We start from the raw sequence: 24809 nt of genomic DNA, 5'->3' as shown, positions 1-24809 counted from the left end.
GGGGCACAGAAGACGGCTAGGAATGCCAAGTACCTGGACATAAACCATGTTTTTAATGCGAAGCCTCGAATAAGTGGTTCTTTTATAGCTTGATAAAAAGAGGCGACTGAAGGGGAGAACTGTCTGCTATTCAACACAGATGTGTCTCAACGCAGTTCCTCCTCTGCAGCCACAGATCACCATGGGGCACACTCCCAGCTTTGCAGCAGCCCACAGACACTTTATCCCCACCAGGCATTAAGCTAAGTGTCACGCATGTGCAATCTCGCTGCGGTCTCAGGACCCCCATGATTAACTATGTTAGTCAGATGCAGAGAAGTGGGGACACTGTCCGTATTTACATGGAGGGAGAGCAGATTCTATTTAATACCAGTTCTCTTTCCAGACCAGGTACTACCTGCCATGTAATGAAGCACCCTCAGAACAATTAAAAGCAGACCAGCATTTCTGTTGATAGACAATGTCAAGACCATTCTACCGAAAGAACCAAATGACCTGTGTCTTTGGGAATACAGGCATTGAGTGAAGTGTTATTTCTACACCGAAGTCATCCACTGTTGAGGCACAGGGAGAGAGAAGCTGGGTGGGTAACGGTGCCCTGACTGTTCTGAGAGGTGCTTGGTTCTTCTGAGACTCTCAGAATCTGGAATTGGAGTTAAGGGCTTCAATCAGCTCCCGCATTGAACAAGGGAGAATGTTTAGTCCTCCGGCACCGGACTACTACTACGCTCCAGGCATTAGGGATGGTGATAGAGCAAACACCAATAGTTTCTCAAGCTGAGGGCACAGCCTAAAGCAACAACTACTTAAAGAGAAGAGAGAAGATGGACCTGGCTCTACAGGCCTGCAACGCTTGCATGCAGGAGCATGATGCAGAAGGGCTAAGAGTTCTGGGCTGACTAGGGTTAGATGACAAGACTCTGTATTAAAAAAATAGTAGGGAAAAACCTACTAAGACAGGATGGAAAACCCAACAAATAAGAAATGAAACAGGCGAGGGGCTGAGGAGCCATGGTAAGGGGTGGTGTGTGTGTGTGGCGGGGATGTGGGAGTTTAAGACAAATGAGGAGCCTCTGCGGGAGTGACAGCAGCTTCGAATACTGTAGAGTCAAACATGAGGGCTGTTCAGAGGACTACATTACTTACAGAAATGCTATTAAGAGGGCTGAATTGGGAGGTATGGTGGAGGTGGACCTTAACCACAGGCACCGGGTTCCTCGCACAGTGTGGGAAGTCCACAGTTGAGGGCAACGGCCACGTTTGCTGCTTTCAGACCCCCCTCAACATCTGTATCAGGCCAGGTAGACCTTGGTTTAGTTAAGTGTCTGTTAGATGGACCATTAAAGAAAAACACTTAAAAAAGAAAAGTCTGGACTTCTGAACATCTTCTCGCCACTTTACCTATGACAGGAGAAATGGAAGCTACTGTCCACAAACACCGCATTTACCAGGCAGACGTGCGCTGAGACACCAACGCGGCCAGAACCCTTGATGCAGCTGACTGCTGGTGGACGAGAGGAAAGGGTTCTGACACCTCACGCCACAGATGGCAGGAAGCTCAAGGTGACGAGAGGGACATGAGGGTTGGGGGCGGGGCTCTCTCAAGGGAGAGGGGAGAGAGAAAACATCAAGAGACCTGGTTTTTCTTTTACTTTCAGAATAGAAAGAATCCTTTGATGGGTAGACTAGTTAATTTTTTGCCCAAAATAACTAAAATGGTTGCCATAGGTACATTTTAGAATTAATAAGTATATGCACATTTAACACATAATAAATAAATAAACTGGTATATCCAAGTCCACATCCAACATTACTGTTTTTAATACACTGAAAAGCACTGATTTAGCTATGGAAACTCCCCCTTCACACTTGCAATCGATATTTGCTTGAATATGTAAGTTCGAATGCAAGGCACTATTTATTAAACATTCCTTAAGCATCCAAGTGTTCGCATGCTGCACACAGACTGGAATGTGAACAGCATTTGATGGGCTTGAGTGAATTATTAGTGTAATCCAAGGGGGGCTATCGTACAAAGGGTCAATGGGAAAGGCAAAGGATTTCCTCGGGATTGAGGCAAATAAGTTGATTCTGAACCATAGGTATGGGATTATTTATCGTGGCTTCTAATGTAAGAATGTCTGATTTTAAAATCATTTAATCCTCGGAGGGGTAATCAAGACAGTGTCCAACATAAGGTGTTCTGTTCATTTCAACAGCAGAGTTCATATTTACTTTTAATGGGGAACGTTCTGTTGAGTTTAGTCAGCTCAGACCTTAATATAAATTAACAGTATGGTGCACAAGTTCTCTCTCTCTCTCTCAATTCATTCCTTCCTCCTTTTTTTACATTTCAACAGTAACTTTTTGCCCATCCCCCACATCTGTGAGGAAATACATATGTGCACACGCGGTAATCACAAGTGTGCTCTCCGCTAGCACTATCACCGGGATTTAAAAGGCCTATTTCTGCAGAACTCCTCCCCCCTGAAGAATTCACTGGCATTAACACACTCTCTTCTATTCTCCTAGAGCTGTGAGCAACTAGAACAGATTCTAAAAATAATTGCTTCGTTCCCCTCCTCCCTAGAAGCCAAAATAGCACGTTTATTTTTTCCTGCACACACCACCTACTCCTCTCTAAAAGATTCAGAAAATCTTTGTACTGAAAGGAACATTAAAGGGCCATCTGTGTGGCTCTTTTACTATGAGATTAAACATGATAAATACAGTCAATAAAGATATATTTACCATGGAATTAACTGCCTTTCCCCTCCGAAATCCTCAATCTTTCAAATTACCCTAAGCCGTTCACACTTTAGGTATTAAAAAAAAAAAATTCCACAATGTCTAACAATTTTTTTAAGCCCCCGAGTTTTAGGTGATTTTTTTTTTTCCCCCAAGCCAATGTGATCACGAGAAAAGCTGTCTACTTCTGGGTGTTAAGAGCACAAGGACTCTCCATTTTAGCTGCCAGTGAATTCCAAGACCTACATCTAGAATAACTTACTAGCAAACAGCTACATGCCAGCCTTCCTTCCAAGTGTGGAGTAAACGCTAACAGACCATGGAAAGTGACTCACTGTCAGCCCAGGGTCCTGATGCCCCTCAAGGGCAGCTTTCTGCTGCAGGAAGCTGTGTTGCTCCGTGTTGCAACTGCTTAAGGGCACATTTGGGTGAGGCTCATCTCTGAATCAAAAAGAAAAAAGAGCCAATTCTTAGGCTATGTAGTTTATCCGCTCTTTTGTTGGTATTGTAAGGAGCGGGAACAGAAGATACAGATATGTGTGTAAAATGAGACTCACTTGACGGGAAAGAATTTTAAGAAAAAAAAATATTTATTACCAAGAATGGTTGCTGTTTGATTTAAAAATCTCAGAGATGATGCAACTCCAGGCTCAGTCTTTGCTGCTCATCAATTCCAGGTTGTGGGGAAAAAAAAGTACGATTGGTCAGAAGAAAGTCGGTGCTGGGCAGTTTTAATATACCTGGCAGCTCCCCCTGGCTGGGTTCTAATATGGTTCTGAGCACACCACTAATAGTGTCAGTCACAAGTAATAAGATTTTTTTCATGGCTTTAGTATCCAGGTCTCATCCTGATTTATTCTGAGAACAAGGCCATCTGCCAGCTAGGCAATGAGTTTCAAAAAAAAAAAAAAAAACACCCTAAAACTAGTACTGTCCAATATCGCCACCTGCTGATTGTCGTGGAATATTCCAGACCCATCCATCCCCCAAAACTTCCTGTCGCAACAAAAACAAAGACGAAACAAAACCAAGTTTCAATAAGAAGTTTAAATTAGAAACTTACCATGAATATGCTAATTGAAATTCTGGAATTAATAAATTAGTAAAATCTTGGCATTTATTCTCATATTTCTATAACGTTATTATATGTGTTTCCCCAACCATTTGTCAGTGATAGAAGATGTAGAACAGTTTTACAAGGTAAAATATTGCCAATTTCGTGGCTGAAGAGATGGCTCGGTGGTTAAGAGCACCGACTGCTCTTCCAGAGGAGCAGGTTCAATTCCCAGCATCCACAAGATGGTTTTCAACCATCTGTAACTCCGGTTTGAAGGGGGATTCAACACCTTTCAGGAGACCGCACACATGTGGTGCACAGACATACACAAAACACCCATACCCATAAAAAAATAAATTCAAAACCTAAACACAATTATCTCCCTTACAAAAACCTTTTAGGACATTCTTCCCTGGGACAAAGAACTTACAAGCATACTGCTACTTCCGAAAATTGGGGTTCCCTTTTGAGTTCTTTATCTCCTCAATAAAAGGATTTAGAAACAGACTCAGAAGGAAGCTCCAGGACGATTTGTTTTTAGAGTCTGAGAGGAAAACAACAGGGCAGGCAAGCTGCAAATCTTGGCAGAGCTATGAGGAAGAGCTAAGGGAGAGACTCAAGCCTTTCTGAGTTAGGGTCCAAGGCCGCCATGCCCAGCAACAAAGTCCGCAAACAGCTGCATGGCAGAAGGGGAGAGCAGCGAGGAAGCCCTGAGCATTAGGGAAAATACACTAGGCGTGAGGGAGAAAGAAGAACACAGAAGAGTGGGCAGGTCCTGTACTGAGGGAAGCGCTTTCGCTAAGTACATCATTTCATTAAGTGGAGACTCATTCCCTCCATATCCTTAGCAGACCCTTGGGTGAATGGCATCTCTGTGAGGCAGGTGTTTGGCACCCCGAGCTAGGCTAACTCTCAGGGAAGGAGACAATGGATGTAACATTCTAATTTTTTGAGCAGATGAGAATGTCAAGTCTCCAAGCAGGACCAGAGGTGGATTCCATTCTTTTGGCTAAGAGAAAAGTGCTTAACAGCCCTCAACGAATCCCAGGTACTGCATCTTTTTATATAGGTTAAAATACAGTGGCCCATCTTGATTTTGCCCTCTCCAGGGCTGGCCGGGAAATGGCCAGTGAGGTCCAAAGTCAGCCACGAGGGAGGGATCCATCGTCAGTAGCCTCCAAGCCCCCAAGCACCTATCTACCTAGCTACCTAACGATACTGAAAAGGAGTAGGAGAAGATTCTGAGATCCTCCTAGCTTCATCCTGAGTATAAATCTTGCAGGTGGTAAGCTGAAAGACTTGTCGGCGTGGACTGGGTTTTAATTCTTGGACAGCCACCCTAGTGATGGAACTGACTTCCTCTATGAGTCCGAAGTATCGTCTATTCGACATGAACACTCTTTCTAGATGGCAGGGGTGGGGGCTGAAACTATGACTCAGAACATTTGCTTCATTCACACCTGTCACTGTGGTCCAGGAAACACCCCGGCTGCTAAGGCAAGCACTGTCAGACAGTCACGGTTGGCAAGTGCATTAGAACCCATAAAACTGGAGATAAGGAAGGTGGCTGCGTTTAGCATCTCAGAAAATCCCCCCCCCCCCAAACTGACTACTAGGAGAAGCAGGGAAGAAAAAGGATTTTATATAAGAAGCAACAGTAACCTTTAGGCTATTATTTTGAGGGCGCCGGCTTGCCTTTTGTGCTGCCAGTTCTGATGCTCATACCAAACAGTCAGTGGTTAAGGTCCTGAGGGTCTCCCTTAGGAGACCACAGTTTGTCTTCCACAGTGGAAATAGGAGGAACTGGTTTCATGGCCTTCCCAGTAGGGAGTCAGATCCAAGGCATGGTACAACAAAGGCCAAACCTGTCCCTGATTGCATTACATGCTGGTGGTCAGGGTCACCTTCCCACACACCTCACACCGTGCAGGCAGCCACACATCAAACATGTCCAAAAAGGTCCAGAGAAGTATAGAGCATCTGCTAGAACTGCTGCCACTGAGGGGCCTAATCCAGCTCCCCCCCAACCCCAACACCCCTCTGGCAGCCAATACAGGCTTCAGAAAAGACCCAGCAAGATGTAGGCCCTTGACTCCGCAGAATGTGCTGAGCCCTTACCTAGCCAGACCTTGCCCAACCTTGCCCGAACTACTGGGAGGGTCAGAAGTTAGCTGGCAGGCTCTGGCTGTGCTTTTTTGATAATGATGGAACCAGTATTCCCACACCCCATCCCCGCCCCAGGTATTACAACTTTTCCACAGCTGCAGCTGACCAATCAGCTCAGGACAGGTTTCCTCATCCCAGAGATGTGCCAATCCTGAGACTGTTACTATGCAACTAGCAGACCCAGAGATGCTCACTTTGCTCTACCCTCAATATATACCCTGCCCACTGCAGCTTGGGGTCCCCCCATTCCACCTGTTGTGCTGGACAGAGAACCCAAGTTAACTCATAATTAATAGGATTTGGTCGCTTGGTGGGTTTTTGGGTCCAAATTCTGGTCACAACAGTTACCACTTCTTGTTCATTTCATGGTTATTATTATTATTATTAATTTTTATTATTTTCATCTACATTTTGTGAAAGCTACCCATGTGTCCTAGAGACAGTGCTCCTTGCTCCAAACATATGCTGGTCTGCTGCCATCACTGTGTTACTTTCTTGGACGTTATTTAGAACATCAAAATCACTGAGACATCTATGGCGCGTTGTTACCGGCACCACTAGCCTTCAAAAAAACTGTGGAATAGGCACATATTCTTTCTCCCTGGGGAGATAATACAACTGCTCCTCCTTAGGCCTACTGATCAAAAGGATGGAAGCTACTCTGGCTCTTGTCTGATCTGCTCCGAAGACAGAACTGTACATACCACTGTCTACTCCTTTAGGAGTAACTCAGCAGGGCCTGTCAATCCTCTGGCCAGGAGACCAACCCCAGGAAGTCCGAGTCACATGCTAAGGTGATGGGAGGAATAACTGTCCCCCTAATTAGGTAATGCACTTAGCATTCATTCCCAGGAGCACAAATCAGAGCTTACAGAGACACCCCCCCCATCCCTCCTGCCAGCCCTGTTTCGTCTGCCTGCTCTCGTGAGTTCTAACTCAAACCTAATTCTTCCTTTCCTCTCTTCCCCCCTCCCGTTTCTATTTCGCTTGTTGGATACCAAACTTTTCAATTCTTAGTCTATGTTCTACTCCCGTTCAAGCTTAACAAAGAGTTGTTTTCAGCAAATATTTACTGACTGAAGGTATTACATAAAAGTGACATATCTATTTACACAACACACACACACACACACACCTGTTTTCACAAGAAATTTCAGGCAGTAAACTGCCCAATGGTGAAAAACTTGAAAAGACAAACCTTGGGTTCCTTTTCTTAGGTGTTTACCTGACTTAAGTTTCACATTTCAAGGGCTGCTGTCGCTAGGGAGGCCTTCCTCAAGGCGACACTGGCCTCTAGCGGGTGGAATTGAGAATACAGCCATTCCAGGCAAAAGATGCTGTAGCCCCAGCAACCATGGACGGAAATGAAAGCCCACCATCAGCCGCCACGTGTCTCCCCTACTCCCCTTCCGATTCCTTCTCTGGCTGCAGGGAGGGGTCACCGTCAAGTTGTCGTCTCTGATAAATGCCACTGTGTCCTGTCGCACTCGCCAACACTTGAGCCTCATCTACACCAGCCGGAGTGACTGTCTCACAGCAAGTCTCTGAAGGACTCCCGGGTTTCCCCCCAAACCATCCCTTCCAGAGGAGGTGCATTTTTAGCTCCCCACTAACCAAAGGGCAAATACGTGTGTCCAGGGATGAAAACAGACCAGGAAGAGATGATCTGGAGTTACAGATAAATTTGAGGCATTCATATATGAACTTTGTTCCCTATGAACAAGTCAGGAACTACGTTCCCTTTTCTCCTCTGACTAGGGTGTAGAGGGAAGTCTTCAGGTCCTGGGCCATGATGGTGGACACTCTCTTCAGGTGAGTTGTTTTGAGTCACCCAGGTTTCAAGGATCAACTTACCATCACATTCTACTCTTCAGGTTTTTTTTTTTTAAAGATTTATTTATTTATTATGTATATAATATTCTGCCTCCATGTATGCCCGCACACCAGAGAAGGGCGCCAGATATCATTACAGATGGTTGTGAGCCACCATGTGGTTGCTGGGAATTGAACTCAGGACCTCTGGAAGAGCAGCCAGTGCTCTTAACCACTGAGCCATCTCTCCAGCCCCTAATCTTCAGTTTTAAAAACACTGCCCTCTGACCTCCCCCAAGCCCTTCTAAACACCCTTAAGTAGTCCACACTCTGCCCGTACATAGGCTGCTGCTCAGGGAAGAGAACCTTGGGAACCACAACACTTGTCTCAGTAAAAGGTGGAGTTAGAGCAGGAAGGAGGTCACAAGGGATACAGCACCCATGATCATTCTGCATCTCTGTTGGGACAACCAGGGTCACTCTGCCAGGGTACACGCTCAGGAAGCAGGCCAACATATAGGATGCTGAATTCCGTGACCAGACCCACTCAGACAGCAAAGGAAAAAGGGTTCCAGGCCCTAGAAAGACAAAAGTCATGTGGCCCTCTTTCTTCCCTTCAGTTGTTCCCCAGGTAGTACCTGCTGACCAGAATGAATGACCACTGCCTAACCCATCCCCCTCACAGTTCCTTTGGGGGGGCATTGAGACAGGGTTTCTCTGTAGCTTTGGAGCCTGTCCTGGAACTCGCTCTATAGACCAGGCTGGCCTCGAACTCACAGAGCTCCACCTACCTCTGCCTCCCGAGTGCTGGGATTAGAGGCTTGTGCCACCACTTCCAGTTAATTCATTGTGTAGCACTGGTGGCCTGGAACTCGATACATAAACCAGGCTTCCTTCAAACTCATAGAGATTCACCTGCCTCTGCCTCTAAATGTTGGGATTAACTGCCCATGCTACACCAGTGTGCACCCATTTTTAAAGGAAGGGTACTTCCAAGTGCCTTACCAAACATGGTTTCCTAAACACTGGACTTTGTACATATCTGTTAAGCAGATGGCAGCCACGGTCACACTGCAATTAAGCTGAATCGCACCATACCAGCTGGTGTCAACAGGAGTCTTATGAAATAGGAGGGATAAGGTGTACATTTAATAAGCAGAGGGCATCCCCGTGTTCGTCCTATCTCGCGGTCTTAATTTCTGCTGGCTGGCAATCGCTCCAGAAACTGTGCCTTGCTGTGACTTTTTAATAAGCCTTGTTGTATAAGAGAGATGAGCATGCGGGAGAAGGCAGGAAGAACAAGAGCACTTCAGGGACACCTTGCTAGCAAGAAAGCTTTGGCTTGAGCTACCCCAGTTGTCCACGGTACATACCATTTCCTTGAAGGCGCTCTCCAGGGCCCCGATGACCAAACACTCATGCGGGATCTTCTTTTCAGTGAAGAAGCGTGTGGGCGGTGTGCTAGGGGAGCCGGGGGCTCCCACGCCTCCACGCAGTGAGGCTGCGCGGGTTAGGGTCCTGCCGTGGGCCGGCGTGCTCTCGGGCTCCTCCCCTAGGCAGGTTGGGGGAAGGATGGCGGAGTTCTTCAGGATCTCCACGATTTCCTGTAGCTGCTGTGTGATGTGGTGCTGCAGCAGGCGCGATGCCACCACAGCGGCCCCCGAGCCGGCGTGGCCATCAAACAGAGACCAGTAGTGGCAGGAGATGCCCTCGGACTCCTGGGGAGAGAGGGCGACAGGAGAGAAATGAGGACCTGAATAGTGGTCCATGCACAATCCAGCAGGATGTCTATCTTTGTCTGAAGATAATGGAATCAAACACAGTGAAAACGCAGAGAAGGGCCCTCAAGTTAGTCACTGCTATCACCAACACCCTTGGGATGAAGCAGTCCCAGCCTCCCTTCCTCGGGCAAGAGGTCTAATCATCAAGCACTAACTAGGTCACCACTTGGAAGAAAGGATTCTAATTAAATGTTGAGGGTTTGTGATAAAATTCCACATAAAAGGTGGAGCCTATAGAAGGAGTCAGGCTTTAACATTTAACTTCTGACCTCCAAGAAATTGTAATCCCGGACTAGGTTTGGCCTTGGAGTTTTGGACAAAGCCCTTTCCTAACGTAGTGAAGAACTGTTTTCCTTTCTCAGTGCCCTGATCCTGACACAATGCTCTCTTCTTCCTTATTCTATATCCTGAGTTTTTAAGACATGCTTTTCTGCTAACCCAGAAGCTAGTCCAGTCCACACAAGATGCAGCCACTAAAGATCTATTTTCCCTATGCCACCTCCCTCAAGTTACCCAACTAATGTCATCTGTATTCCTTCTTCTGTCATGGATTTAGTTCATGCCAGGGGCTACTCTGTGTGTATGTGTGTGTGTATGCATGTGTGTGAGAGTGAAATCACACACAGCTACATGTGGAGACCAGAGACTGACACAGCGTGTCTTCTGTTGATGCCCATGTTTTCAAAAGATTGATTTTTAATCAGTCAAGGTGTGTGTCTGTTGTGTATGTGAGTGTGGTCGTCCAAAGGTCAGCGGCATCAGTTGCCGGATAACAAGCAATCGTTAGGTGTCTGAACTGGGACACCTAACTGTTGGGAACAGAACTGGGGTTCTGGGCAGCCCTATCCATTGCATTTTTGGGGACAGGGTCTCTCACTGCACCTAAAGATTGCAGAAGCTCAGCACTCACTTTTAAGCTATCCTGGCTGAGTAGAAGGCCCTAGCTCCGTGTCCCTATAGCACTGGGGTCTCAGGCACAACTCCACACCCAGCTTTTACATAAGTGCTGGTCTGCATGCTCGCGCAACAAACACTTCAGCCCACCAAGCCGCCTTCCCAGCTCCTGTCAGGATTCTGACTTCATTCAGATGAGCACATCTAGAAACCACGCAACGGAATTGCACACGCAAGCTAGGCACTGTGTCAGACACCTGCAACCTGCACATGGAATGAGTTTGAGTGAGTTCATACCAATCTATTATCCCATCCAATTCAGAGGTGCACGAAGAGGTGAGTTGAGACTCTGTCTTCAAACATCCCTAGAATCCACAAGCATAGGATGTATACGACAGGCGCTAGAGTAGACAGGAGTAATAAAAGATTGCTCATAAAAGGTATCAGGAATGCTAAGCAGGGTGCTGCATGCCTTTTAGGCCAGTGCCGAGGAGGCAGAAGCAGGCAGATTTCTGTGACTATGTGGCCAGCCAGGTCTACACTGTGAGTTCCAGGACAGCCAGGGCTGTTACACAGAGAAACTCTGCCTTAAAGCCCCTCCCACAACAAAAAAGAAAAAAAAAGTATTTTAATAATCCGGTGTGAAGTCATCCAAATCAATAGGAGGCCAGTGCTGCAGGAAGAGAGCCTTGGGGTTGTGAGGCTTGGGCCGAGAGCTTCAGAGAAGTTCGTGTATAAAAATGGGAGGGGCACAACACCAGACAACAGTAACGGCAGGGGCAGAGAGCAAGTGGAGGCAAAGTACCATCCCACAGTCATGTGACCCAACGGGGATGTGAGAAAGGAAAGGAGGGAGCTCTGTGACTGTGTGGAATGGCGGTAAGGCCACCTGGTCCTTAGAGTCTACTCAAAGTGCTTTGGCCTTTAGCACAAAAGTCACAAAGGGCCCTTCATGGAGATGGCGTCACTCAAGCTATACTGTGGTATGACAGAAGAGTTTGAAAGTGATGGCTCCTGCAAGGAATCTGCGCCCCACAAAAGAATTCAACCAAATGCAGACAGAAACGCATTTAGCTTTTAGCGCTGACTAGCAGAAGTTTACTTGGAAATCGAACTCAGGACTGAGGGCAGTAGAAAGGAAAACGCCTTAAGGGTTAGACGTTTGGGTGCTAACGCCATTTCCACACACATTGCCTGGGTGGAGGATGGCACCGGTTCAGCCACGGCTGGGTCAGGCTGTGCTGTGGCAGTCAAAAGTGTGCATCTTATGGCCACGAATTCCTGATACGACCTGAAGGCAATATTAACCTTATGTGTGGGGGGAGTTAGGGGGACTATAAGCAGTGTGTGTTGAGTGACATCTGTGTACAATGTACAGAGTACACACGCAGAGGTGGTTGCTGTCTCTACTATCAGAACGTGATCATGGGGAGTCATTTACACCTCTACCAAATGAGGGGCCACCCTTGAGGAACTCGTGCCTCAGCTGACTCCCCATGTTCTAGAGTGCAGAAACAGATCAGTGTGGCTGGGGAACGTGAGGACCAACTTTACAGTGAGAACATTCATGATGGGGACTTAGAGGTGACAAGGCCTGCCTGCCAGGGCACGGGGAGCACCAAGTAGTTGGCAGTTAGAGAGCTGGGAAGACTGCTCATTCAGTGTCTCCTCTACCTTCTCCTTACTGGTGACAGAGTGGCCAGTGAGAAGATCCTCACACATCAGCTCCCAGGCTGTCTTGTGGCAAGTGGCCATATTGCTCCTCCTCTCCCATTCTTCCCACTTCCTGCCTGGGTCCCAGGACCAGTACCTGAAAGCAGAGTTATCCCTTTGCAAACAAACAAACAAAGCTGAAACCTAAACACCCCAGATGATGGGGCATGAAATCAGAAGAGCCTGGGCTCTGGCAGCCTTGCTAGGGAAGCCACAGCCCTGCGCCACTCTGCCTTTGGGCTTCTAGTTAGGGGCGTTTCATGGCATTTGGGTAGCCATGCTTGTCAGTTTCTGTGACAAGAGCTAAGGCAAAGAAAGGGTGATGTCTTCATACAGTATTCTGGAACGCACGGGCAGGTAAAACAGGGAAGGAATAAGCCAGGAGCAGGCACCAAAAAGACTGTCAAGTAACCTGTGACAAGCTGAACCTAGGCCGGGACTCTCGGTTCTCAATTTAGGGTATCCATGAAAAAAACTCAGAGTCCATGAACCTTTATTTTTCACACACATCCCGAGTTTAGAATTTCTTGTTAGGGCTTCAGGGCAATGATGGTCTCAGCATAACCTTCTTCCCATCCAAAGAACCAATACCACTGCCATTCCAAATACCCTGGATAACTTCCTTACCGTGGCTTTGACATTACAGATGTAACCAAGTCCACGCCCCAGCTCTCATTTTTCTACACTGATGAAAGGTATAACGTCATATTACAAATAGTTAATTTTTTTAGAGTCATCTTGACATAATTAATTCCCTTGATACACCGATGGACTTTCGCTTTTTAAAAGAGCTTCTTCCATGTGTGTGCACGCAGGTGCGGGGATGCCATAGTGCGTGTGTGGAGGCCAGAGGACACCGTTTGGGAGTTGGGTTCTCTCCTTCCACCTTGCTGGGCAGGGTCTCCCTTGTTTTTCTGTGTGGTGTGACTGTGTGTGTGGGTGCTGGCCTGTGAACTTCCAAGTACTTCCATTTTGCTACAAGGGTGCTGGGATTACAGATGTTCCCCGCTGCATCTGGCTTTTTACAGGAAATGGCCCCCAGGCTGTCAGGTTTGAATGGCAAGGACTTCTAGCTGCCGAGCTATCTGGCCAGCCCTATTTGGTTATTAACTCATTGCATTTAAAAAAGAATCTTGGGCTAGAAAGATGGCTCCGTGGTTAAGAGCATTACTGCTTTTCCAGCAGACACAGCCGGTAGTTCTAGCTCCACATGCTCTGATGCCCTCTTCTGGATTCTATGGGTCCTTGCACTCACTCATGTACATCCCCACCTGTGACATAATCCACATCATCATCATCATCATCATCATCATCATAACTGAAACAAATAAAACAATAAAAATCCCAACATAACCCTGCTGGGTCTGGGCTAAGTGTCACAGGGCTACAGAAAATGTTAAAGAGCCCTTCTGGCTGTGCTAAGATAAAGTGTATAAGGAATGTATGTGCCTGCTCCCAAAGGCAGTAGCCACATACCTTATGTGAACTGTCTGGGACTAAAAGGAGCTTTCTCCTTTATGATGAAAGAAGACAGACACCAACCAGGAATTTGATGAGCCACTATAAACCAATAAAGTGACCTAGGCCACTTGCTGGCCATCACCATGTCTCTAAGAATGGGAGGTCAGGTCCTTCTATTGGTCTAGATAGCCCTTCCCCGGGCACAGTAGCCTTCTTGACTGACAGCCTCACAACCAGAAAAGGGCAGAATAAAAGGGAATTTTGTTCATTATTCTAACACCTCAAAGGGCCCATGGCCACTGATGCACAACTCACTATCCTTCTGCTTCCATTTTTTCCTCTAAGGGAACTTGGGAAAGAAGACTTGTGTAAGACCCTTCACACTGAGAAGGCCACCAGGACAGCACCAATCTCACTTGTGACCTGGAGCTGACTTGCTCTCACTGTTGTTGCCCGGACCCATTCGTTCTCTCTCAGCTCTCAGGCTAGGTTGTTACAGTTGTATCTGAGGTCCCAAGATTTCAAAGGAACTCCATGGATCCTCAGACCATACGGCCATCGTACAACCGCACTGATTCATATGAAGCATACCCACACATGCTGCCTGTGACCCTCCTTTCTTGGTGTCTGTATTAAAAAGGCAACTAAGACTCCCCAAGCACACTGGAATGTTGGGAACCACAGACTTTCAAAGCCATGGGTCTCTGCTCTGGCTGGCCTGGTCTGTACCCTGCTGGTGGCCCTGTACCCTGCTACTGAGCCAGCAAACTGATGGTCTAATATAGGTGGACAGGAGGGAATGAGTGGACACAACAGATCCACCATCCTGCTGTTCCTGCTGTCCACACCTGTCCATTTCGGGGGGAGGAGCACCTGCCTTTTCAGCTTGGCCCTGGGTTATGGGCACCAGGTTCTAGTTCCACAGAAGGCAAATATAACCTCAAGTTTCACAGTACCTAATGTCCAGTGCTGAGTTTGTAACTGGTGTGAACATTTCAATCTGCCATGTGGTTTACAAAGTTGCTGTGGCTGCAGCTTGCCTAGAATTCATGAGGCCCTAGGTTCAATCCCCAATACTGCTATAAAGTAAATAAAAATCAGTTAAAATATTCATTGTCTTTTCAAATGAAAAATTTAGAAAGAGATAAAACAAATTCTCTTTTATATGCTATGATATAGAAAAACCATGGGCTGTGGGCCAAGACAAATCTAGGATCTGGAATTACTACTCTATAATCTGTATAATCTTGGGCAAACTTCTTTTCTGAGATATTGTCTAACTTTGTAGCTTTGGCTGTTCAGAAACTCACTTTATAGACCAGGCTAGCCTCAAACCCACAGAGATCCTCCTGCTTCTGCCTCCTGGATGCTGGAATTAAAGGCGTGAGCCACCACTCCCAACTGAACAAATTTCTTAATTCCTCTCAGCACCCGTCTCTCCTTCCACAAAAGCAAAGGATAAAGAAGGGAAAAGGTGAAACTGAGGCATGGATCGCAAGGACATAGGACACGTCACAGAGTCTTCTCTCCAGTGTGTCAGGTTCTGCACTGGACACTCAACCAAGAGCTGAGAACAGAATACCAGAGATCCTGAGTTCTGATGTCAACCGCCTGGAAGAAGACCACACAACCGAGATGAGTTCTAGATGAGGAACAGCCCGGAGCCGCTGGGGTGGATGATGTGAAGGGTGGACACTCAACCAAGAGCTGAGAACAGAATGCCAGAGATCCTGAGTTCTGATGTCAACCGCCTGGAAGAAGACCACACAACCGAGATGAGTTCTAGATGAGGAACAGCCCGGAGCCGCTGGGGTGGATGATGTGAAGGGTGGACACTCAACCAAGAGCTGAGAACAGAATGCCAGAGATCCTGAGTTCTGATGTCAACTGCCTGGAAGAAGACCACACAACCGAGATGAGTTCTAGATGAGGAACAGCCCGGTGCCGCTGGGGTGGATGATGTGAAGGGTGTGGACCATCCACGGTGAGATGCTGAAAGGATAGCATCTGTGGTGGACCCTGATGACTGTGACCAGACACAGCCTTGACATGTTACAATTAATAAAACAAGGCAGCAAAGGAAAAAGAGAATTGTACCGTGGAGTAACAGAAACAATAAATGTCAGTGCTGTGTCCGTCACACACAAGGAACAAAACATCTGAGCTGTGGGTGACCACCCCATCAGTCCTTGCTGTCTGGGGGGGGGCACTGAGAGTAGGGAGGCCCAGCTGCAGCTCATGGTACATTCTGTCCCAACTGGGATGCTCCTCTGACCCCACTGGGCTACTTCGGTCTTCCTCAGTCATTTCCCCTCAGGGAAGCCTCAGTTCAGAGGATATCATTCGAGCCCCCATGCGTCTCGCTATGGTCAACCATAAAGTGGCCACTGTTACTTCATTTTTATCAGTATTGAAACCGGGGCACAGGCAGTTCCAGCAATTTGAACCTAGTTACGTTTCCCATTAGCACAAAGCTCTGAGACCTCCCTAATTTTCAGCAGTCAGTTATCTTTGGATAACTGGCATTATTTCAAGTTGCTTCCTGGTAAGCAGCCGTGTGTCCTGGACCGTCACCTGGTTGTGGCCCAGCATCACTTTCTTGGCAGTGTGTGAAAATGTGGCTGCTACAAGTATAGACGTCTCATGCTTGGAAAACAGACCCTCCTGATTTACAAGGGCGCACTCTTGAGAGCCCGTCTGAATGTGACATTTCAACACATGCCTAGCTTGTTTTTTGTTCGAGATAGGCAGGGGTTAAGTTCACTTTACCAAGAAAAACAGAATGAAGCCCTTTCCTGACGTATGTATGAAGCTCTGGAATTTGATAAGAAGCATTTAGGAATCAAAAATAAAACATTAAGGGCATTTAAATAAAGTAAGTAAAATATTTTAAAAATAAGACATTTAAGTTATACACTGAATTATTTCATTTAAAGCAACAATCAATCTTATATGTGATTATGTATACACAGAACCACACCCATCCTCTGAAGAAAGGGCTGGGGTTGACTCAATGGTAAATTACTGGTCTGGCATGGATGAGGTGGCCTGGTCTTCAAGTCTCAGTAACACACAAACAAAAATAAAGGACTACATCTATCGCCTGATAGTGGAAGATTCCAGAAGGTGACAAATGGGAGTTCTAAAAATAATTAAAATTATTTTCTTCCTCTAGTCATCTGTAAAGTAAAAACTTAATGTTTTGTTTTTAACAAAAATAAAACTGCTCCAAATAAAATTATCCACCGAACAGGAAGCTGGAGTGATTTAACAGAAGCGGAGTACGCACTCTGGCTTGCTTGGGTCATGGCTCAGTGGACACAAACCCGAGCGCCCTCACCATGTGCACTGGCGTCCTGGTGATTCCCCAGACACAGAAAACCAGTGAGAACCATGGGGAGGCAATGAGGTGCCCACCTCCGTGGGGTGCTGGCAAAGAAAAAGGTGTAACTGCAAACACCTCCGCGCGGCTGCCCACAGGAAGCTGACTTGGAAACCCAGAGTGAGCTTGGATTGTTTACACAGCTCAGAGAAAGGGAGGCTGTGTTCTTTCGCTCACTCAGAATTCTCTCTCAAAGCTGATACAACTCATCCCTCCTCTCCCCTAGGATGCTGTCCTGGGGGAGCACACAAGAGGGACAGAACAATCAGTCAGCACGGGACAGAAACAATCCTTCAGGGTAAAATGGAGAAATCAAGCTACCCGACTTTCCAGACTGGCACTGGCGCCCTCATGTGGCAGGAAGTGGGACAGCCCTGGGGCGCACACAAACATTGGTACAACTGGGATCCTGGGTCCTCAACTAAAGGTGCACGCTAAAGTGGATGACATTACCAAAATGTAAACTAAATCATCCCTCTAAGAGTTAGACATTTTCTACAAGAAACTGTTGACAGAAAACGCAAGCAAACAAGAACGTGTCCACATAGCACTGTCCCCGTCATGATACTCTAACCGCATCTGACAACCATTGCTCAGGAGAACAGAAATGCTCCAGGAGACAGCTGGGATACGGACTTTATTTACCGCTTGCTCCTGATGAGATGGGCTCTGACACATTAGCTTATAACAAGGAGTCTTTGCTCTTCACAAGACCGTGGGTCACTATAGAAAACCCACACAGAACATAAAACCTGGCATATAACTCTTGGTGGTTATCGTCTTAAAATATTGCCTTTGACATGAAAAATGTATTAATTATTATGGTTAGAACATAATTACATTCTATGCTAATACCCAAAAGTATGATTATAAGTCAATAAATAAAAAACACATAGGGACTACATTCCCCAAATACTGTTTTTAGCAGACAGTTGCATGGCTACTAATTTCAAAACAGTTGTCCCGAGGGAGAGTGTCGTTTCTCTGAATGCCAGCATTCTGTACATCTGATATTTTTATTTCTCCCACATTGGAACTGATTCAGTATTTATAAAGCCTGGGATGAGGCCACACTAAGAGTATGGAAGGAACTTCTCGAATGTGAAGATCTGCATTCCCACTTGGAATGAAATCCCAGTTGCTTTTCCAAACAGCTCACCATGAGCCTGGAGGGCAATTTCCTTTCTCTAGCCTCATCACTATTTCCCCTGGTGGAGACAAGGAGATTACAATCTCCCCAATGTCTGCTCTGTGTGGTTTAATCTCTGTAATATGTCCGGCACGTTTGCAAAACACCAGCCGAACAATTCAGAGTCCAGGGTGGCTCTTGCGGCCACTCCATCTACGGGGCTGTCAACCCACAGGCTCTCACCAGATCCTCACGGGGAGGATGACTGGGTAACTCCACACAAATCCATCCAAGGCCCACATTCTCCTACTGTCCACTGGCAGTCTTGACATGTTTACTCTTTCTTACACCTTCTTTAAACAAAGCTATTTAGATATTTTCCCATCGCTGGTGGAAGCAATCTAGATTTTTGTATCTCCGCGAGGATGCTGTTTCTTCACCATGAGATAGTGAAGAAGCAGCTTCCATTTAAGCACTATATCAAGTTTCCTATATTTGCAGTGGGGAGTAGGGGGGCTTGTTGTGGAATAATCTTTTTGCACACTGTGAAGATGTGTCACTCTGATTGGTTTAATAAAAAGCTAGACGGCCAACAGCTAGGCAGGAGGCATAGCAGGAAGTTCCAGAAAGAGAGAGATCTGGGAAGAAGGAAGGTAGGGTCCTTTCCAGACATGGAGGAAGCAGGATGGGCAAAATGGAGGTGAAGTAACAAACTTGTGGAAGAAAGTAGATTTAAAAATATGGGCTAAGTTAAAAGAGATAGTTAGTTAGAAACAAGCTAAGCTAAGGCCAGGCTCTTATAATTAATAATGAGTCTCTGTGTCATGTTTTTTTGTGAGCTTGCAGCCCAAAGAAAAATCCATCTACAGAGGCTGCTGAGGAACTCAGTCGTCACTACAGGGTTCTCACCTCGGACCTAGCCTCCGGAGAACCAGTGCACCCACTGACATGGTACCTTCCTGATCACTGACAGTGGTCCTCTGACACCTGGTGTCAACTCATCCCTCTTCATCACTGCCCAGAGTTCTTATCTCCGGAACTAATAGTTAAAGAGTTTTAAAAGAAACCACTGCCATCTTGCTTCAAGGAAAAGAAAATATCTAAGCAGGTACACAGAAAGTTTACATTTTCTAGCTACGAGCAGAAGAAAACAGTGAATTAAAGGTCATACCTATTGTTTTCTGAAGTACACCACTGCACAGAGCATTCTGCCCTGAGTACCGAGAATCCCAAGGAGCTAGAGCGGCAGGACCAGAAGCGACTTTTCTCTAAATGTCCTGCGGCTAGAAGAGCTCTTACAGGAAAGGCAACCTGAAGCTAAGCATTAACAGCCCTGTGGTTCCTCGCCCTCAGGACGGATTGTGCTTCTGCACGCCTTGAACTCCCACTGCCGCCCAGTCTTCTGCTGAGAAAGAGAATCGGCTCCCCTGCTGCTGAACTCTGCCCCCCCCCCCTGCTGACACAGCCATCTCCTGCTATTGTAACTAGACACAGTTAACAGACACCGAAACTACTTACTTTGATGTACTTCCCCAAATTAAACAACATCAGGTTGTTTTTTTTCTTAAGGAAATGACCTAAAAGTGCACCTTAATAATAAATAATAAATGACCTTAATGTGTCACCAAGGGTAGCCACAAGTTCAAAACAATCTGCACCTCAAACAAAGAGTCGTGTGTGTGTGTGTGTGTGTGTGTGTGTGTGAGAGAGAGAGAGAGAGAGAGAGAGAGAGAGAGATTGATCTAGTGATGGCCACAGTATCTTGAACAATTTCAAGCATTATAATAAAGACATGCATTTAAAAAAATTTCTTTTTTGGAGACAGATTCTCCCTGTGTATCCCTGACTAGCATGAAACTTGCTATGTAGACCAGGCTGGCCTCTAAATCACAAAGACCCAGCTGCTTTGCCTCCCAGTGCAGAGAATGTGCCACCGTGCCCAGCCTGGCATGCACGACTTCACACTAAGGTTTTAAGATACCCATAAGGATAAACTTCTTCCTTCTTTGGAAGGCAGTCTGGTGGGATCACTCTTTTTTTTATTATCTCATTCCTGGGATTAGACACTCGGGGGCTGCCAAGCAAAAGCTCTTGGGAAGTCTGTGTTGATACACAACGGTGCTTTCCATGATAAATAATTCTCTAAATCCTCAAATCACAGTAAGGAAAACCCAGTAATACTGCTTATTTCTTTGAATCTCAGTCCAGTTGACAGACAGGCTTTGGGAGTGGGTGACAGGTCACACATTATCCTCCCCGGCCCCAAGATGCCCACAGCGTCTTTCCTAAAGACCGATCTTCAGAAGCCTCTGGTACTGTAGTGTTCTCTCCTGACTGCCCACACTTGGTTCACAGAGCAGAGAGGGACGGGGGATGTGAAGATGCCCACCTGCACACTGCAGAGGAGGATCTCTGCCCATCTACCCCTCTCGGGGCTTGATGGTCTGTCATATGCACACCGGACACCAGTGGCCCAGGTATGAGACAAGTCCCACCTTCCTTAGTGATGGACAATGCTTTTCCCCTCACAACCACTTCGGCGGGCAGCCACTGCTTCCTGGCCTTTTGGCTGAGATCACATGTAAAATTTCTTCTAAAGAGAAGTTTTACTTATTTCTTAAGAAGTATATCATCAAGCTGTTAACTGACATATAAAATGAAACCTATAATACCTACCATAGAGCAAACCAACTTAATGATACTGATTCTCTAGATTTTCTTCAAACTATTAATATTTTTAACCTTTTCCACTTTTTAAAAAAATTGTCTATTATATATGTAACATTCTGCTTCCGTGTATGCCTACATGCCAGAAAAGGGCACACGATCTCATTACAGATGGTTGTGAGCCACCATGTGGTTGCTGGGAATTGAACTCAGAACCTCTGGAAGACTAGTCAGGGCTCTTATCCTCCAGTCCCTTCTTTCACTTCTTAATGTAGGTCTCTTTCAAGTTTTACGATTTCTTTGGAATATGCTTCTGTAACTTCTTTTCTGTCTTTGTTTTGTTTTGTCTTTGTTTTTCAAGACAGGGTTTCTCTGTGTAGCTTTGAAACCTGTCCTGGAACTCCCTCTGTAGACCAGGCTGGCCTCTAACTCACTGAGATCTGCCTGTCTCTGCCTCCCTAGTGCCGGGATTAGAGGCGTGCGCCACCACTGCCTGGTGTTTCTATAACTTCCGATGTCTGGCTTAATGTGTGAAGGAACCTGAGACAGATGTGTGGCTCCCTTGAAAGCGAGGCACCACTGTCAAATTTTCAGGCAAAGATGAGAAGACATTCCTCCACTGCACACCATGAGGAAGTCAAGAGAGGCGGAATGTAATGCCATGTTATTTTATCCACCCCCAAATATTTTGAATGTCCCATTTATTTATTTATTTAGTTATTTACTTACTTACTTACTTACTTATTGAGATAGCATCTCTCCTAGAATTAGCTCTGTAGACCAGGGTGGACTCCAACTCACAGAGTTCCATCTGTGTCTGCCTCCCTAGTGCTGGTATTAAAGGCATGCAGCACCATGCCTGCCTCAAAAGGTTGATTTATTTTAAAATAAAAGGCTTAGGTTGACTTTCTTCACTGGAAGACTACTTTATTAATGGGATCAAATAACTCCTTAAACCTTTAAAGCCCACAGTAATTATCGATAGTGAGAAAAGCATCTCATTGTGACTTACGAACCCTGCTGTCACTGAACGTAAGAGATGTCATCAAACTCAAAGTCAAAGCTTGGCTGCACACCAGACTTTACTGACAAAGTACAGCTGCAATCAATTTTCTTCTCGGACATTCTAGGTTACACAATAAGAGTCCTTAGGTGTTCTCAAGTCTCTAAGGAAGTTGCACATGTTATATAATACGTGGGCTCTTTTGGACACAGGCTCTTCTAGTTTTGCTAAGTTTACTGTGGACACAGAGGCCAGGAAAGGAAGAAGAATTAAGTCTTTGTATTGAGTAGGGCCAACAACTGCCTTTGCGGTTCTTTGGGTTACTCAGTACTCTGTTTGCATGTGAGACAATGAAGCTGTTATTCATCTTCTTTCTCCACTTCTGGCCTATATAATATGTCCATCTCCTATCCATAGCTCCTTGACCTCTGTGTGACTGACGTACGCCATAATAACCTCTTTCTTCTCTTTCCTTCACAGTTCTCCTTCAGTGGTAGCTTTAATGAGAATGTTCTCCACAGGCTCATAGATTTGAATACTTGGTTTCCAGTTGTGGAACTGTTTGGGAAGGATTGGAGGAGGTTTGTCATGGGGAGTGGGATTTAAGGTCTCGCTGTCTCATGCTTGTGGATCAGATGTGAGTTCTCAGCTACTGCTCCAGCACCACACCTACCTGCCTGCTACTACGTTCCTTGCCATGATGATCATGGACTCACCCTTGGGAACCATGAGCCCCAAATTAGATGCTGTCTTTTATAAGTTGCCTTGGGTATGACAAAAGAAAAGCAACTAAGACAGCTTTCATCTTGGATTACTCAGGACCCATCTCTATCTGTCCTCTTCCTTTCTCTCACTTTCATACTCTTTCTGGGTATACATTGACATTTCAGCTCTAGTCTGTGAACTTCTAACTTCCCGAAATCTAAACTCCCTAGGCTTGCTTGTGAGCTGACTTCCTAGAGAACATTCTCATCTGGAAGGGTACAGTCAGTGTACTCACTCTCCCATCAGCACCTCTGCTCATCCTCTTGCCTTTCCGGGGGCGCCTGTCCAGAGCACACTACCTGGAGCCTCCACCATCTTCAACTCCTCTTTACCACAGGGCTGGTCACTTTGGCTATTCTTTCCTAACCAGCTTGTAGGATGACTAAGCCTTGATGAGCCTGACAGCCAGCCGGCCTAGACAGTAAAGAACATGTGCAGTACCAATCCCTGAAAGCCACCTTGGGTCTGCCTGAGGGCCTTGAAAACAGCAGCCGAGTATCACAGGAGATGATGGGAACTTATAGACAGTGATCACATCACCTCAGCAGATGCCAGCTCAGCAGATCCTCACTCACAGGCAGGGTGGAAAGTCTAGAAGGCTCACCCCTTTCTAAAATAAACCGAACTTGTTATTTCAACCTGTTCCTGGTGCCCGTATCGTTGGTACTGGGCCTACTTTTCCTTCTCCCCAAGGAACAGCCACTGGGACCCTCAATACCAGCTCCTCTGACTGGCCCTTCCCTCTACTCTTTTCTTCACTTCTCACCTGCTGTGTATGGAGTCTCTTAGCTGTCACCCCACATCCTCTTGGCCACTACTGTCCTAATTCATCTTGTCAGGGCTAGAATCATTCGGTTAAAGTAGCAGCTTATTATGAACATCTGATAAATGTCATGTCCTATGTGTGCTGCTCCTGTCTGACTGTAATTGTCCTGTCAGGAGCGGAGGTATTTCTAAGGAGACACTCTGACGCTTCCTTCCAGTGATCTAATTACTGAGACAAAGTACCAAAAGGAATATGTATTTCCCCAGGAGTCACACGCTGGCAGAAGGGAAAAGCGGAAACCCCATGTCAGTCAAAGGGGAAGCCTGTCTCTGAGGAAAAGATTTCACACAGTGCTGCATGTCTGACCACCACACAGGGGAAACTGAGGCCGAGACAATGATGGCTAATGGTGGACCGGACCATGGTTTGCCCAGGACTGCTTAGTTATGCATACTCATTACCCTTTGTTTAACCGAAACTTCACATCAGGATGCTGAAGATGAGCTGAAGGGAGAGGTTGTGGGGGACTAGTCACCAGACCTCTCCCAATGTAGTCACACTGAACAGGACTAGTCACCGGACCTCTTCCTTCCCAGTGTGGTTGCACTGAACAGGACTAGTCAGTCACAGGACCTCTTCCTCCCCAATGTGGTCACACTGAACAGGACTAGTCACCAGACCTCTCCCAATGTAGTCACACTGAACAGGACTAGTCACCGGACCTCTTCCTTCCCAGTGTGGTTGCACTGAACAGGACTAGTCAGTCACAGGACCTCTTCCTCCCCAATGTGGTCACACTGAACAGGACTAGTCAGTCACAGGACCTCTTCCTCCCCAATGTGGTCACACTGAACAGGACTAGTCACCAGACCTCTCCCAATGTGGTCGCACTGAACAGGACTAGTCAGTTACAGGACCTCTTCCTTCCCAATGTGGTCACACTGAACAGGACTAGTCAGTCACCGGACCTCTTCCTTCCCAATGTGGTCACACTGAACAGGACTAGTCACCAGACCTCTCCCAATGTGGTCACACTGAACAGGACTAGTCACCAGACCTCTCCCAATATGGTCACACTGAACAGGACTAGTCAGTCACAGGACCTCTTCCTTCCCAATGTGGTCACACTGAACAGGGCTAGTCAGTCACAGGACCTCTTCCTCCCCAATGTGGTCACACTGAACAGGACTAGTCAGTCACAGGACCTCTTCCTCCCCAATGCTTCTACTTTTCCACCTTCTCCTTTGAATCGCCTTTCTGAGGATGAATGGCTGAGCCTAACTTGTTAAGGCTGCGAGGGCCCAGGCTTAGGCCCTAGCAACTCACCATCACCCTCATTTCATGTATGTTCCATTCCAAAGTGCATACGCCCTGGCTCAGGGGCGCTCTTGTAACCTGTCTTTAGCCAAATCACACCTTCTCAGCGATGTCTTCCACATCTGCAGCTCCCAATTCCACCTTTTTC

General features: G+C 46.5%; 1 protein-coding gene across 1 annotated transcript in view; it reads right to left on the bottom strand.

Moving 5' to 3' along the window:
- The window catches only part of Ppm1h (protein phosphatase, Mg2+/Mn2+ dependent 1H), a 252316-nt gene that overhangs the window by 122863 nt on the left and 104644 nt on the right, over window positions 1-24809 (bottom strand). The window contains exon 3 of the mRNA XM_041665784.1: window positions 9157-9501. Coding sequence (XP_041521718.1) covers window positions 9157-9501 — 345 coding nt within the window. The remainder of the gene's footprint in view (window positions 1-9156; window positions 9502-24809) is intronic.

The sequence above is a fragment of the Microtus oregoni genome, unplaced genomic scaffold, assembly GCF_018167655.1.
Source record: "Microtus oregoni isolate MIOR12 unplaced genomic scaffold, Mior012 000001F_ref0000356, whole genome shotgun sequence".
NCBI classification, from domain to species: Eukaryota; Metazoa; Chordata; class Mammalia; order Rodentia; family Cricetidae; genus Microtus; species Microtus oregoni.
This window is presented reverse-complemented; position numbering and strand designations above follow the sequence as displayed.